Below are 15,548 nucleotides of genomic sequence, written 5' to 3'. Positions count from 1 at the left end.
ATCATCCAAGCAAAAGATCAACAAGGAAATCAAGGCCTTAAATGACACACTGGACCAGATGGACATCACAGATATATTCAGAACATTTCATCCCAAAGCAACAGAATACACATTCTTCTCTAGTGCACATGGAACGTTCTCCAGAATAGATCAAATTCTTGGTCCTAAATCAAGTCTCAACCAGTATCAAAAGATTGGGATCATTCCCTGCATATTTTCAGACCACAATGCTCTGAAGCTAGAACTCAATCACAAGAGAAAATTTGGAAAGAACCCAAATACATGGAGACTAAACAGCATCCTTTTAAAGAATGAATGGGTCAACCAGGAAATTAAAGAAGAATTGAAAAAATTCATGGAAACAAATGATAATGAAAACACAATGGTTCAAAATCTGTGGGACACAGCAAAGGTAGTCCTGAGAGGAAAATATATAGCAGTACAAGCCTTTCTCAAGAAACAAGAAAGGTCTCAGGTACACAACCTAACCCTACACCTAAAGGAGCTGGAGAAAGAACAAGAAAGAAACCCTAAACCCAGCAGGAGAAGAGAAATCTTAAAGATCAGAGCAGAAATCAATGAAATAGAAACCAAAAAAAAAAATAGAGCAAATCAACAAAACTAGGAGCTGGTTCTTTGAAAGAATTAATAAGATTGATAAACCCCTGGCCAGACTTATCAAAAAGAAAAGAGAAAGGACCCAAATAAATAAAATCATGAATGAAAGAGGAGAGATCACAACAAACACCAAAGAAATACAAACAATTATAAGAACATACTATGAGCAACTCTACGCAAATAAATTTGACAATCTGGAAGAAATGGATGCATTCCTAGAGACATATAAACTACCACAACTGAACCAGGAAGAAATAGAAAGCCTCAACAACCCATAAGCAGTAAGGAGACTGAAACAGTCATCAAAAATCTCCAAACAAACAAAGCCCAGGGCCAGACAGTTTCCCAGGGGAATTCTACCAAACATTTAAAGAAGAATTAATTCCTATTCTCCTGAAACTGTTCCAAAAAATAGAAATGGAAGGAAAACTTCCAAACTCATTTGATGAGGCCAGCATCACCTTGTCCCAAAACCAGATAAGGATCCCATCAAAAAAGAGAACTACAGACCAATATCCTTGATGAACACAGATGCGAAAATTCTCGCCAAAATACTAGCCAATAGGATTCAACAGTACATTAAAAGGATTATTCACCATGACCAAGTGGGATTTATTCCAGGGCTGCAAGGTTGGTTCAACATCTGCAAATCAATCAATGTGATACACATTAATAAAAGAAAGAACAAGAACCATATGATACTCTCCATAGATGCTAAAAAAGTATTTGACAAAGTACAGCATCCCTTCTTGATCAAAACTCTTCAAAGTGTAGGGATAGAGGGCACATACCTCAATATTATCAAAGCCATCTATGAAAAACCCACCGCAAATATCATTCTCAATGGAGAAAAACTGAAAGCTTTTCCGCTAAGGTCAGGAACACGGCAGGGATGTCTGTTATCACCACTGCTATTCAACATAGTACTAGAAGTCCTAGCCTCAGCAATCAGACAACAAAAGGAAATTAAAGGCATCCAAATCGGCAAAGAAGAAGTCAAACTATCACTCTTCGCAGATGATATGATACTATATGTGGAAAACCCAAAAGACTCCACTCCAAAACTGCTAGAACTTGTACAGGATTCAGTCAAGTGTCAGGATATAAAATCAATGCACAGAAATCAGTTGCATTTCTCTACACCAACAACAAGACAGAAGAAAGAGAAATTAAGGAGTCAATCCCATTTACAATTGCACCCAAAACTATAAGATACCTAGGAATAAACCTAACCAAAGAGGCTAAGAATCTATACTCAGAAAACTATAAAGTACTCATGAAAGAAATTGAGGAAGACACAAAGAAATGGAAAAATGTTCCATGCTCCTGGATTGGAAGAACAAATATTGTGAAAATGTCTATGCTACCTAAAGCAATCTACACATTTAATGCAATTCCTATCAAAGTACCATCCATTTTTTTTCAAAGAAATGGAACAAATAATCCTAAAATTTATATGGAACCAGAAAAGACCTCGAATAGCCAAAGGAATATTGAAAAAGAAAGCCAAAGTTGGGGGCATCACAATTCCGGACTTCAAGCTCTATTACAAAGCTGTCATCATCAAGACAGTATGGTACTGGCACAAAAACAGACACATAGATCAATGGAACAGAACAGAGAGCCCAGAAATAGACCCTCAACTCTATGGTCAACTAATCTTCGACAAAGCAGGAAGAATGTCCAATGGAAAAAGAGCCTCTTCAATAAATGGTGTTGGGAAAACTGGACAGCCACATGCAGAAAAATTAAATTGGATCATTTCCTTACACCACACACGAAAATAGACTCAAAATGGATGAAGGACCTCAATGTGAGAAAGGAATCCCTCAAAATCCTTGAGGAGAACACAGGCAGCAACCTCTTCGACCTCAGACGCAGCAACATCTTCCTAGGAACATCGCCAAAGGCAAGGGAAGTAAGGGCAAAAATGAACTACTGGGATTTCATCGAGATCGAAAGCTTTTGCACAGCAAAGGAAACAGTTAACAAAACCAAAAGACAACTGACAGAATGGGAGAAGATATTTGCAAACGACATATCAGATAAAGGGCTAGTGTCCAAAATCTATAAAGAACTTAGCAAACTCAACACCCAAAGAACAAACAATCCAATCAAGAAATGGGCAGAAGACATGAACAGACATTTCTGCAAAGAAGACATACAGATGGCCAGTAGACACGTGAAAAAGTGCTCCACATCACTTGGCATCAGGGAAATACAAATCAAAACCACAATGAGATATCACCTCACACCAGTCAGAATGGCTAAAATTAACAAGTCAGGAAATGACATGCTGGAAAGGATGCGGAGAAAGGGGACCCTCCTATACTGTTGGTGGGAATGCAAGCTGGTGCAACCACTCTGGAAAACAGCATGGAGCCTCAAAATGTTGAAAATAGAACTACCCTATGACCCAGCAATTGCACTACTGGGTATTTACCCTAAAGATACAAACGTAGTGATCCGAAGGGGCACGTGCACCCAAATGTTTATAGCAGCAATGTCTACAATAGCCAAACTATGGAAAGAACCTAGATGTCCATCCACAGATGAATGGATACAGAAGATGTGGTATATATACAAAATGGAATACTATGCAGCCATCAAAAGAAATGAAATCTTGCTATTTGCAACAACATGGATGGAACTAGAGGATATCATGCTTAGCGAAATAAGTCAATTGGAGAAAGACAACTATCATATCATATGATCTCCCTGATATGAGGAAGTGTAGATGCAACATGGGGGGTTAAGGGGGTAGGAGAAGAATAAATGAAACAAGATGGGATTGGGAGGGAGATAAACCATAAGTGACTCTTAATCTCACAAAACAAACTGAGGGTTGCTTGGGAGAGGGGGGGTCAGGAGAGGGGGGGTGGGGTTATGGACACTGGGGAGGGTATTTGCTATGGTGAGTGTTGTGAAGTGTGTAAACCTGGCGATTCACAGACCTGTACCCCTGGGGATAAAAATATATGTTTATAAAAAATAAAAAATTTAAAAAAAAAAGAAATCAAAATTTTTAAAGATCCAAAATTCAGAATCCTATTTATAAAGATGACCTCACCATCAGTAATGGCTTCTCCTTTCAGACTCTTGATTCCTCTGGGCATTGTATTTCCATCAAGGTAGAATTCAATTATACCATCATCCAGGATAATTAGAAGATGAAGCCAAACATTTTCTTCTAAATACCTTGTGACTGTTGTCTTGGCAATATATGTAGCATTGGAACCCAAAGTTTTGTAATGAAGAGAAAGTGTCAAATGGGATTCGTTTGTTTGAACTTTTACCCCATAGTAGATGTTTCCATTACCATCATCCTTTGCTATAACAAATCCATTTGTATTGGCATTGGGCATTACCCAAGCTGAAAAGGTAAAGTTGGCAATTGAGTTGTTCCTGGAAGGATGGTATTTTGGATTAACAGTTCCAAATGCACCCTCTAGTCCACTGAAGTACAAAGCATCTGTTCCACTGTGGCGACGCCGCATGTGTGGCTGTAAATGTACAGTGCTGGGGAAAATTCCAACCAGCAAAAAATCTACCATTGGAGGCAAACCATCAGTGAAGTCACCAGACAGTATTTCCCAGCCTACTCGTACGTCACCAAACACACCCTGCTGCCTCAAAATGGTAAAGTTGGTAATATAAGACATATCATCTTCTGAGAGTACATCTTCTGCAACTTCTCTCTCTAAGCACTCTGAATCCAAGATGAACACTCCAAAAGGATCATCGTTGAATGGAATCATTACTGTCACCTGGAGGTTGGTTCCTGCTAGTTGGCCCCCAGGACCTGGGGATCCACCTGTAATAAGATGATTTATAATGAATAAGAAGTCAGAATTTGAAGTACTTTATAATATAAGGGGAAGACAAAAGGAATCTGATGAGCAAACTTCTGGTTAAATAATATATTCATTGATCAATGGAACAACTGTGTCACCATATGATTTTCATCATATTTTCAGGCGTATTTTGGTTCAGAATAATTTCATTAATAATCAAGTCTGAAAAGAGAATATTAACTAGGGAGTTTTAATTCCTGTGCTGAAAGCCAAAAGTGATGGGAAAATGGATTGTTTAAATTGTTTAAATGGTACAAAGACCAAGCTTTAAGCTTCATGAATGTGTACTTCCTAACTTCCATTAATATTTTATTGGAGATACTCTACTTGGTGTGAAAAAAATCTGTTTACAAGTTTGAAGATGAATGTAAGTCTCCATCCATAAGATCTAACCAAGCTAAGACCTCAAAATGAATGTTAAAAATAACACTTCTGTCAAAAGGGTGTTTTTGGCATTTTAAATTGGATAATCAAGATACACTTACTTCTTCATTAATTGCATTTTCTATACAGCTCTAATTATTTACTTATGAAACATTGAACTTCAGTAGTGAAATAAAAAAAGATGGAAAAACACAACACCTGATATGTTTACAAGCTTTAAAATATAAAATTCATTGAATTCAGGAATTTTATCTGGAAAAGCATGGAGAATTATTGGTTCGGCTTCCTCTCCATCCATAAAGTTAACAATCCCTGAAGTTTCATAGAACTCTTGTCCAGGCTGCAAAGCAGAATTATTCTGAAACAGCTGCCAAGCCACAGAGACATTGCCAAACTGTCCTCGATGCCTCAAAATCCTACATAACAAAGAAAATTAATTTTTATGAAAAATGTATAAGTAGTGAATTTTATTCTAATGATACCTTTCAGTGTTATCTCAGAAATATTCTTTTTCTATTTATTGTCTTTAATATAAACCAGTCAGCTAGTACTTACTGAGTAACCATGATGAATCTCATGGTAAGAGAAAGAGGCAGAACTTTAAATAACAAAGAGAAGCAGTCTTAAAAGTCATAGTCTTCAAGTCCAAACGGAGGGATAAATTCCAAACCCAAATGAAAAATATTTAGATGAAAACTGGCAAAAGCAAAGGAGAAGACCTCAGATTGCTGGAGTCTCTCCATCCTGACAGATGACAGAATTTGGGATGAGGAGAGTGGGTATGATAATTTCCCTTTACCCCCTAAAGTCGTTCTTTTTTTTTTTTTTTAAGAGTTTATTTATTTGAAAGAGAGTGAGAAAGAACGCAAGCAGGGTGAAGGGAAGAGGAAGAAGCAGACTGCCCCCTGAACAGGGAACCCAATGATGAGGGACTTAATCCCAGAACCCTGGGATCATGATCCAAGTCGAAGGCAGATGTCCAACCAACTGAGCCATCCAGGTGCCCTTGAAGTATTTTTTTTTTAAACAAGTGGCAACAACATAAAGTTTACCATTCATTTGCACTACCAGCTTTGAAATTACTCCATTTTTAACTAATTTCAAATTTTTGAAATAGTAGCAATATTTCAAATTTGTGCACACTAAAGGTTTTATTTTATCCGATTTTGAATTTACCTTATGCAAATACACTTACCAAAATGCATTAGTCTTTCCTTCTTCTACTGCTTTGTCAATGGGCTCCAAAGAAAAAATGCCATTTGGGTCATCATTAGCTTCAATTATCACTGTAGCTATTCCATATTGATATACCACTGTGTCACCTAAATTAAAAAGTCAAAACAACAAGGGAGTAGTTAAGTTGCTGTTAAATTCATATTTTATTTTTTTTAAAGATTTTATTTATTTATTTGACAGAGAGAGATCACAAGCAGGCAGAGAGGCAGGTAGAGAGAGGGGAGGAAGCAGGCTCCCTGCTGAGCAGAGAGCCTGATGTGGGGCTCGATCCCAGGACCCTGAGATCATGACCTGAGCCAAAGGCAGCGGCTTAACCCACTGAACCACCCAGGCGCCCCTAAATTCATATTTTAAATTAAGAAGTTTTATAATGAAGTTCAAATTTCAGCAAGCATTTCCTCACCGAAGGTCATAAATAAGAGAGAGATGCCTAAACAAGTTTAACGTGACTTGTCTTTGTGGAAGTGTTTAATTACAGAAGACATACTTCATTGAAAAACACACATGATACTTTCCCATGGGCCACTTGGGTGGCTCAGTGGGTTAAAGCCTCTGCCTTCAGCTCAGGTCATGGTCCCAGGGTCCTGGGATCGAGCCCCTCATTGGGCTCTCTGCTCGGCGGGGAGCCTGCTTCCCCCTCTCTCTGCCTGCCTCTCTGCCTACTTGTGATCTCTGTCCAACAAATAAATAAATAAAATCTTTAAAAAAAAAAAGAAAAACACACATAATACTTTCCCTCACAATAGGAATATTGCTTCAACAGTTTCATTAGAAATCAAAAACATAGTTTTATCTAATTCCAAAGTTTTGAGGTAGACTGATTTCATAAAAATAATAAAAGGATCATCCCATAACATAAAAAAAACTCCAGTTCATATTAATTGGAATGATGAGCTTGAGCATTTGCCTTTAGATCTGTGTCTTCAGGCAATAGTTTGATCCTGTCATACACAGAACAAAGCAATCCTTATGGTGCTGAAATTGATTCCTCCACTTGAATTCCATCCAGAGTGTGTCATTCCTGTTACTACCAAGACATCAGTTCTCTTCTCATCAGTTCCCTGAGGTCCAAAGCTCTTCCTCTTTGCTTCTCCTGCTCCCTACGCAAGCAAAATTCCTCCTCACTTTTTCTCAACACTTGTTAGTCCTCAGGACCAGTTCAAGCAACCTATCTCTCAGGAATTCTTCCTTGAATTCCAAAGTTAAGGTAAGAACATCTCCACTGTGTTCCTGTAGCACTTCCCACTTTGTCAGTCTATCATAACGATTATCACATTAATTTAGTAACACACACACACAAACATGCACACATGCATACACATTTTACTGTAAGATCCTTGAACAAACCTTTCTTAATTCTATGCCCTAGCAGAGTAGAGTTCCGTAACTGGTACACAAAATTTATTTATGAATGTTAGCTGAACTGAAAGAAAGAAAACTTTCAAAATCAGAAGAAGGCAACACTAAAACTAAAATTATAAAATCAGAAATTACATGTAGCAAACCAGCACATTAAAAATAATTTATATAAATATACAACTGTACTCAAACTTACTTGATAATTAGCCAATGGAAAGAGGGGAAAAAATAAATAAATAAAATCTTTTTTAAAAAAGAGAGATGGAAAAAACAAAAAATAATAAGTCATTGTATAGAAAATGCTGACAATATAAAGTAACAGAAAACTAAAAATAATCATAAAATTGAAGAAAAACAAAAATAACAAAATCTAATTTTGTCAGGGTTCTGCTATCATGTGCATTTGTCATGCAACATGTCACAGGTGGTACTAAAAACTCATTCTGTCTCTCCACAGGGAGAACGGACAATATTTAACAAGGCTCTGAGGATGGCCACATCCTTTGATCCAATAATTCAATCTAGGATATATACCATGAACACTAACTATCAGGCACAGATACCCACTGCCAGCACGAGGTCATGCTGGGGATGCTGCCTGTCCAGCCCTGCCACCATTGATCCCCTCAGGCCCTCAATGTTATAACATCATGAATGAGGAGAGGAAAGTGGAAGATAAAAGAACACAGAAGGGATGTAAAAGCACAAATTATGTCATCCAACTCTTCATAGCTAAAGTCATTAGATTCTCAGATGCCGCCACATATGGAAAAATACTGAAGACAAATGCAGTGGCAGTATACTTCAGTCCAGCCGTCCAATAACACCTCTCTCTCCATCCCTCTCTCTTCCAATACCAATTACATAGTTCCCCAATGATGCATTTTGCAAAATAAATGCCAACCCTCTCCTTGCACAGTGATTTTCCATTCTCTTTATAAGCAGTTTCGACGTTCCAATCCACCACTTTAATCATAATTACATTTTGTTTCTGATAAGAGTTTGAACCCAGTGACATTTCAACCTCAGAGATGTTTGGGACACAATAATTTTCCCCAGAATGACACCAAAGTAATAAATGGAATCAAGAACTTATTCCTACAGTAAATGATATTAAAACAATGGCATTTCTTCATCTACTTTCTATACATGATAGCAAAATTTTCTGCTTTTCACTTTTATATCACCAAAATTATTTTGACCTGTAGTAATTAATTTCATTTAAATTTTAGGACAATGATTGAATTCACCAAAATGTTTTTTGTCTACATAAGGCCTAGTTTGTGGGTTTTTCTGAAACTGCTAAATTTCTTTTGTGGACATTATGCTACAAAGTTAAATTGTTCCTCATAAGATGGTAAGATGATCCTTTTTAAAATTTTCTTACTAAGTCATGTGAAAAATGAGAAAGAGAGAAAGGAAATAGACAAAACCGAAGAGAGATATAGAGAAAATGGTGGAGAAATGCAGCACAAACAAAAATTAAGTGATCTTTTTCTTTTCATTTTCCTCTTTCGGAATATTTCAGTCCAGAAGCTACGAGGTAAAGCATAGACAGGCATTCACTGTAAGGGTGGACAGTTGCGGCATGACAGTGACCCAGCACAAGGAGGGATAAGGAGAGCATCTCCACAGGAGAAAACCTTACTGTTGGATGTTGGAGTCTGAGTGCAATAGGAAGGCATCCACATGGGGGTGGAGAGATCCTAGAGCAGGAAGCCAGAACCCTTGTGGGGTAAGAAAGGCAATCTCACTGTGGAAGGAGGGTAAAAGAAGCCATGGGAGTAGGTCCAGGGGACTCAATCAAAGAAGTAAATATATTAAAAGTAAAGAGGGCTGAATTTCACACTCTTTAAGAAGGGAGGGATAAATATGGAAAGAAAGAAAACTACAACAAACCCTGTGACAATAGGCAGAAATGGAAACACTGTTGCGAACTCATGGTTTTCAATATATAGTTGGATATAGAACTGCAGACATAAAGTGTAGGTGTATGTATATGGAAATACATACCTACATAAAAATGTTCCCAATGTACACGAGAAGGGCCTAGAAGGAGCATAACTCAGTAACAATAAGCTTACCTAGTGCCCAGATTCTGGTTTCTAAATAACATCTTCACTAAAAGGAACCAGGGCTTCTTGGAAAAATGACTAATTTCAGGGTTGTGACAGGAAAAGTATGAGTTTGGAACAGCTTGCTGTGCCAGGAAGTAAGAAAATGTTCACATAATAATAGGGACCTGTCAAAAAGACAAAAAAGTCCCCTCAAACAGGCTGCCACTAGCCAAATCTGGGAAAATTTGACCACCAGAACAAAAAATAATAGTGAAATATAACCCACTGCATTAAACAGAAATCATGAGTCCATACTGATACAGGGTGAAAGTCTGAGGAGTTACATGGTATTTGCATAATCCATCTTTCCCACAAAATATTTATTAGTTTCAAAGAAGAGAGAAGCCTGGCAATCACCACCTAAATTGTGGTCAAAGTAAACACTGCAGTAAAGGGACAAAACAATATCATGTGTCAACTGTAGAGATGGGAAGAACAAAGAACAATTCTATGAAAACCTGAAACTAATAATAATGGGGAAATATCAAAGAGACCTAAAATGGAAGATGTTCTACAAAATAACTAGCCTGTAATTTCTGTATTATAAAGGTTTATATCATATTATATATTATAAAATATATATTATGTATTCATATATATATGTATTATGTAATCATATGTATGTTTGTATTATATAACCATATAAATATGTATTATAAAATTTCTGTATTATAAAGGAAAGACTGGGGAACACTTCAAACTGAAGAGATTAGAGACATGACAACTAAATTCAATGCATGATTTTACTAGAAAGGACATTATTGGGACAGCTGGAGAAATCTGAAGGGTATCTCAAGCAATGACTATGTTAATGTTATCTTCCTGATACTAATGATTATACTGTAGTTATGTAAGAGAACGTCTTTGTAGGAAAAATGTACTAATGTATTCAGAGATGATGGGGTATTCTGTCTTCAACTTATTCTCAAAGTGTTCAGAAGAAAATAGCTCTTTGTACACTTAAACGAATAAATATAAAAACAAGCTAAAACCTCTCCAATTTGCTAAAAGTCAGGTCAAAATATTCTAGGACCCAACTACTGAGGTCCAAACAACCTGCCTCATTTATAGTACAGAGAAGAAGAAAGAGCCCATCTTTTCCCCCCTGCAAATTATCATTCATTATGGCTATGGCTCCAGAGAATTACCAAACAGCGATCTATAGAATGTGGCTTCCCAGCCAGTATGACTGGTGCCACACGAGAAGATCAAGGGCTTACAGAATACTGATGCCCTAAGACCTAGGATTACTAAACAAGGCTCAGGGTAGCTTTAGCTAGAAGATTTCTATTCCTTACATGTTATCATACTTTTCTCCTTGTGCTACATTGTGGAAAAAGATTGAAAAAAATGCCACAGAGTAGACCAGGTACATGAAGATTCAACACATACATTCTTCACTCTTTCCCTCAAGAAAGCAATAAAATACGCAATTCTGCTCTCGAACGGTCATCGATGACAGTTAAACAATTAATGTCATCTTGATAAAAGCACTAAAACAAGAGGTCTGCCATAAAAATATAATTGATTTACCTGTTGAATTAAAAAGGATAATATAAAAGGGCTCATCTGTTTCTGGGATATCATCTTCATTAATGAATACAGATATCCCCTGCATTCGACTTCCAACTGCAAAAACAAGGGCTTCTCCTTTTTCAATGGGAACAAAGTCTCCATCTCTTGCAGTAGCCTTCCCATCCATGGTAGCATATTGGACGGTGCAGGCGGCATCAACAGATCCATTTCTGAGAACTGTGAAGTTAGCAATCTCACCTTCCTGAACTCTCACCACACGGGGTTCTGAAATATTGATGAAGAAAAGAAGGAACATGTGAGCTTTTCTGATCCCATCTATATATTTTCACATCACTTCATGTTTCTCCCTGCCCACACAACAAATACCCTCCATTGTGTCTTTGCTTAAAGATTCAGCTCTGGTGCCAACTCCTCCATGAAGGCTTCTCTGATGACTTCTAGTCAATAAGCTTCCCCTTACCTTAATTCCTCCATAAGCCACTGTCTTCAACTTCCAAGTTGTCAGTAAATTAGTTGCTATCTGAAATCCTCAGTCTACTGTTTCATATACCTCATTTCCAAATCTAGATTGTAACTTCCTTGAGAATAAGCCCTGATATCTTATATTTTATTTTTGCTACAGCAGTTAGAATGCTGAGCACTGGACTAATTCATTATATACATGTTAACTGGAGGTTGAAAATATGAAGCAATAAAATTCAAGATCTTTAAAAGATTCCTGCAATTGTAAACTGAACAGCTTGCAAAAAAGGGCTTAATAAAGCATTAGACACTGGAGCACCTGGTCGCTCAGTTAGCTGAGCGTCTGCCCTCAGCTCAGGTAGTGATCCCAGGGTCCTGGAACCAAGCCCTCATCGGGATCCCTGTTTGGCGGGGAGCCTGCTCTCCACTGCTTGTGTCACTCTCTCTTTCTCTCTGTGTCAAATAAATAAAGTCTTCCAAAAGAAAAAAAAAAAAAAAGGGAAGGAATTAGATACCAATTAAGCTCACAAATAAAACTAAAAACTGTCACCTATAGAGAACAAACTAAAGGTTAGAGGGGAAGTGGGGAGTGGAGATGGGTGAAATAGGTTACAGTATTTTTTTAAATATTTTATTTATTTATTTGACAGACAGAGATCACAAGTAGGCAGAGAGGCAGGCAGAGAGAGAGGAGAAAGCAGGCTCCCCACCGAGCAGAGAGCCAGATGCGGGGCTCGATCCCAGGACCCTAGGATCATGACCTGAGCCGAAGGCAGAGGCTTTAACTCACTGAGCCACCCAGGCGCCCCGGTTACAGTATTAAGAAGTGCACCAGGTGATGTACGGAAGTAATGAATCACTAAATTGTACACCTGAAACTAATATAACACTGTATGTTAACTATACTTGAATTAAAATAAAATAAAAACTAAGAAATGTCATGGGTGGCAAAAGAGAGTTCTAAGGAAAGAATTAAAATGCAGGAATGGGGAAGCCTTAATTTACATGTCCAGTAAAGATGAGGTTTTAAGTAAGTGAGCATCCGTTAGGTATAATACCCAGACCATGAACTGGCTACACCATGAACAGGAAGAAATTTCATGGAAGAGTATCCTTTCTTGCACAAACACAAATGAAATACCTTCGAATTTGAAGGCAGAGGAAGAACAAAGCTAATAAAACAGTAGTTATTTTTTTTATTTTCTTTTTCCTTCACGAGACCTTTAAAAATGTTTCTTGGGGTGCCTGGGTGGCTCAGTGGGTTGAGCCATTACCTTCGGCTGAGGTCATGATCCCAGAGTCCTGGGATGGAGTCCCACATCGGGCTCTTTGCTTAGCAGGGAGCCTGCTTCCCCCTCTCTCTGCCTGCATCTCTGCCTACTTGTGATCTTTCTGTCAAATAAATAAATAAAATCTTTAAATAATATTTATATATTTTGGGGCACCTGGGTGGCTCAGTGGGTTAAAGCCTCTGCCTTCAGCCCAGGTCATGATCTCAGGGTCCTGGGATCAAGCCCCACATTGGGCTCTCTGCTCGGCGGGAAGCCTGCTTCCTCCTCTCTCTCTGCCTGCCTCTCTGCCTACTTGTGGTCTCTGTCTGTCAAATAAATAAATAAATAAATAAATAAATAAATAAATAAAAATAAAAATCTTTTAAAAATAATATATATATATATTTCTTTTTTTTAAGATTTTATTTATTTATTTGACAGATAGAGATCATAAGTAGGCAGAGAGGCAGGCAGAGAGAGAGGAGGAAGCAGGCTCCCCGCTGAGCAGAGAGCCCAATGCAGGGCTCCATCCCAGAACCCTGAGACCACGACCTAAGCCGAAGGCAGAGGCTCAACCCACTGAGCCACCCAGGCGCCCCAGTATATATATATATTTCTTAAAACATCAAATGGATTGAATAACGATCGTCCAAACAAATCATGAAATCATATTCAAACAAGTTTCCATTGTGCTGTATTGAAAATGTTCAATTATAAAAGTTATTGAAAACATATATATCTACTATTTAAAAAGATGTAAGCTCACTCAACAAAGATAGCAACATCACCTGCAAAATAAATGGGGTCATCATTTCTTCTAATCCTCAGAGTTGCAGTTGTTTTATTTCCTATTTTAGCTCCTCCAGTGGCATTAAGTAGAGTAATGGTAAATTCTTCCATTTCCTCTGGAATCTTTTGGAAAATATGACACATGTTTTAAATTAGGTGATTTGTATAAATAATTCCATTATATATTCCTAAATTATTTTTATCTTTTTTAAAAAAAGCTCTATTAATGACAGGACTAAAGTCCATCACCATTTCTGATTCAAGTAGGACTCGACCCAAAAAAACATTCTAATGTGCATGTCATCCAAAAAGTCACTTCTTTCTGACTCATAAAATGTGATTAAAAAAAAAAAAGATATTTTGCCTACAAAAGCAAAAAATATAAATACTACATAGGTCACATTATTTCTGTAAGAAGATGGGATATATGTTATTTACAAGAAAAAAAAACAGAAAAATGAATTTTTAACCCATTTAGAACAGAGCTCATAAAAGTAACAAAAGCTGAGCTAGCTCTCAAAGGCCTCTTACAAACCTCACTGAAGCTTCACCCATAAAGACCTCATTCCCATGTCCTACCAAGATGAGATTCTCCACCATCTCTGAGCCTATATAAATCTCTAGTTGGACACTATTTCTCTTTCATTCCACCATGTAAGCTAGTGTTCTCCATATCCTAAAATAGAAGACTGTTGGAATTTTATATCTCAAGGAACAAGCCCAAGGGAAAGAAGACAGGCTTCTGGGACCATTTAAACACAGCTCTGCTCAGAAAGGTCCACTCCCATTGTTCCTAAGTTCTTTCTCTTCATTACCAGTAAAATGACCACCGCCCTGGGTCCATGATCCATCTGATGACTGTCCTGATTCTGAGAATGCACCAACAGGATATTTGGTAGATGTTATCCTTGGCTTCAAATGGCCAAAGTACAAGCTGAGAACTTAACCTCACTTTGAATCCCTGATATTTAACATCTATGCAGTGTCACTGGCAACTGTAAGTTCTAAGAGTTGAAGATGCCTTCAGGCAAACCAAAAATATTTCTCTCTTGGCTTCTATTTAGACATTATCATACCTGCATTCTTTATCACATATTTTCATGACAAAATATATTGCCAGATATCTAATTATTAAATGAAAAATAATTATTAAGCAATGACAACAAATAAAGAGAGTTACATATGCAACACTTACCTCATCTGGAAGAGAGTAAATGGTGATGTTTTTTGAAAATTCCTGATCTCCAAAGAAAACAGTCCCTTGGACAGGAAATACATCTTGCGTAAAGTCTGGACTAACCACCCATGATACACTAACATCATCAAAGGTGCCTCGATTTCTTATTACATCATAAACAGCTGTGAAATACAAATGTGTATAATATATATGAATATATATTTAATAATTCTAAACTGATGAGTAAAGAAACTGCTCAAAAAACAAAAGTAAAAGTAAGAACTCTTTTTAATAAAAGTCAATCATTTGCTTAGATAGCCTCAAGTTATGTTTCTAAATGTAGTAACCTAGTCTTCTTTCTTCAGGTATAAAATTTATAAAATAAATGGACTTGATCTTTTCTATCACAGTTTGAGGTTTTAAAAATCATTCTGCACAGGGAACAGAATGGGGATTAATTAGGTGGACCTATGACAAAGTTCTACAAGGATATGTGCTAAAAGCTTCTAGAGGAAGTTGCGCACTCAAAAGTAATTTTCTCACCTGACAGACATTGCTCTAAAAATAAGGTCCTTCTCATTTCAGGGCACTGCAATAGCTCCCTACCAGTAATTCTCAGTTTTAAAGTCTTTCCTATTTGACTCGCCTCATTCTTCAGTGTTTGACTTCTACCACATATGGTTAATTGAAATCAAAATATAACTGAAATCATCAGTTATCATCACAATACTGATGTAAGAAATAA

General features: G+C 37.3%; 1 protein-coding gene across 1 annotated transcript in view; it reads right to left on the bottom strand.

The window, feature by feature from the left end:
* ADGRV1 (adhesion G protein-coupled receptor V1) overlaps nt 1–15,548 on the bottom strand; it is a 548,798-nt gene that overhangs the window by 467,143 nt on the left and 66,107 nt on the right. Inside the window, exons 16-21 of the mRNA XM_047730885.1 lie at nt 14,822–14,985; nt 13,626–13,749; nt 11,102–11,368; nt 6,052–6,178; nt 5,055–5,272; nt 3,689–4,432 (exon numbers count right to left, since the gene is read on the bottom strand). Of these exons, the coding sequence (XP_047586841.1) occupies nt 3,689–4,432; nt 5,055–5,272; nt 6,052–6,178; nt 11,102–11,368; nt 13,626–13,749; nt 14,822–14,985 (1,644 nt within the window). The remainder of the gene's footprint in view (nt 1–3,688; nt 4,433–5,054; nt 5,273–6,051; nt 6,179–11,101; nt 11,369–13,625; nt 13,750–14,821; nt 14,986–15,548) is intronic.

This window comes from Lutra lutra, chromosome 5, assembly GCF_902655055.1.
Source record: "Lutra lutra chromosome 5, mLutLut1.2, whole genome shotgun sequence".
Classification (NCBI taxonomy): domain Eukaryota; kingdom Metazoa; phylum Chordata; class Mammalia; order Carnivora; family Mustelidae; genus Lutra; species Lutra lutra.
This window is presented reverse-complemented; position numbering and strand designations above follow the sequence as displayed.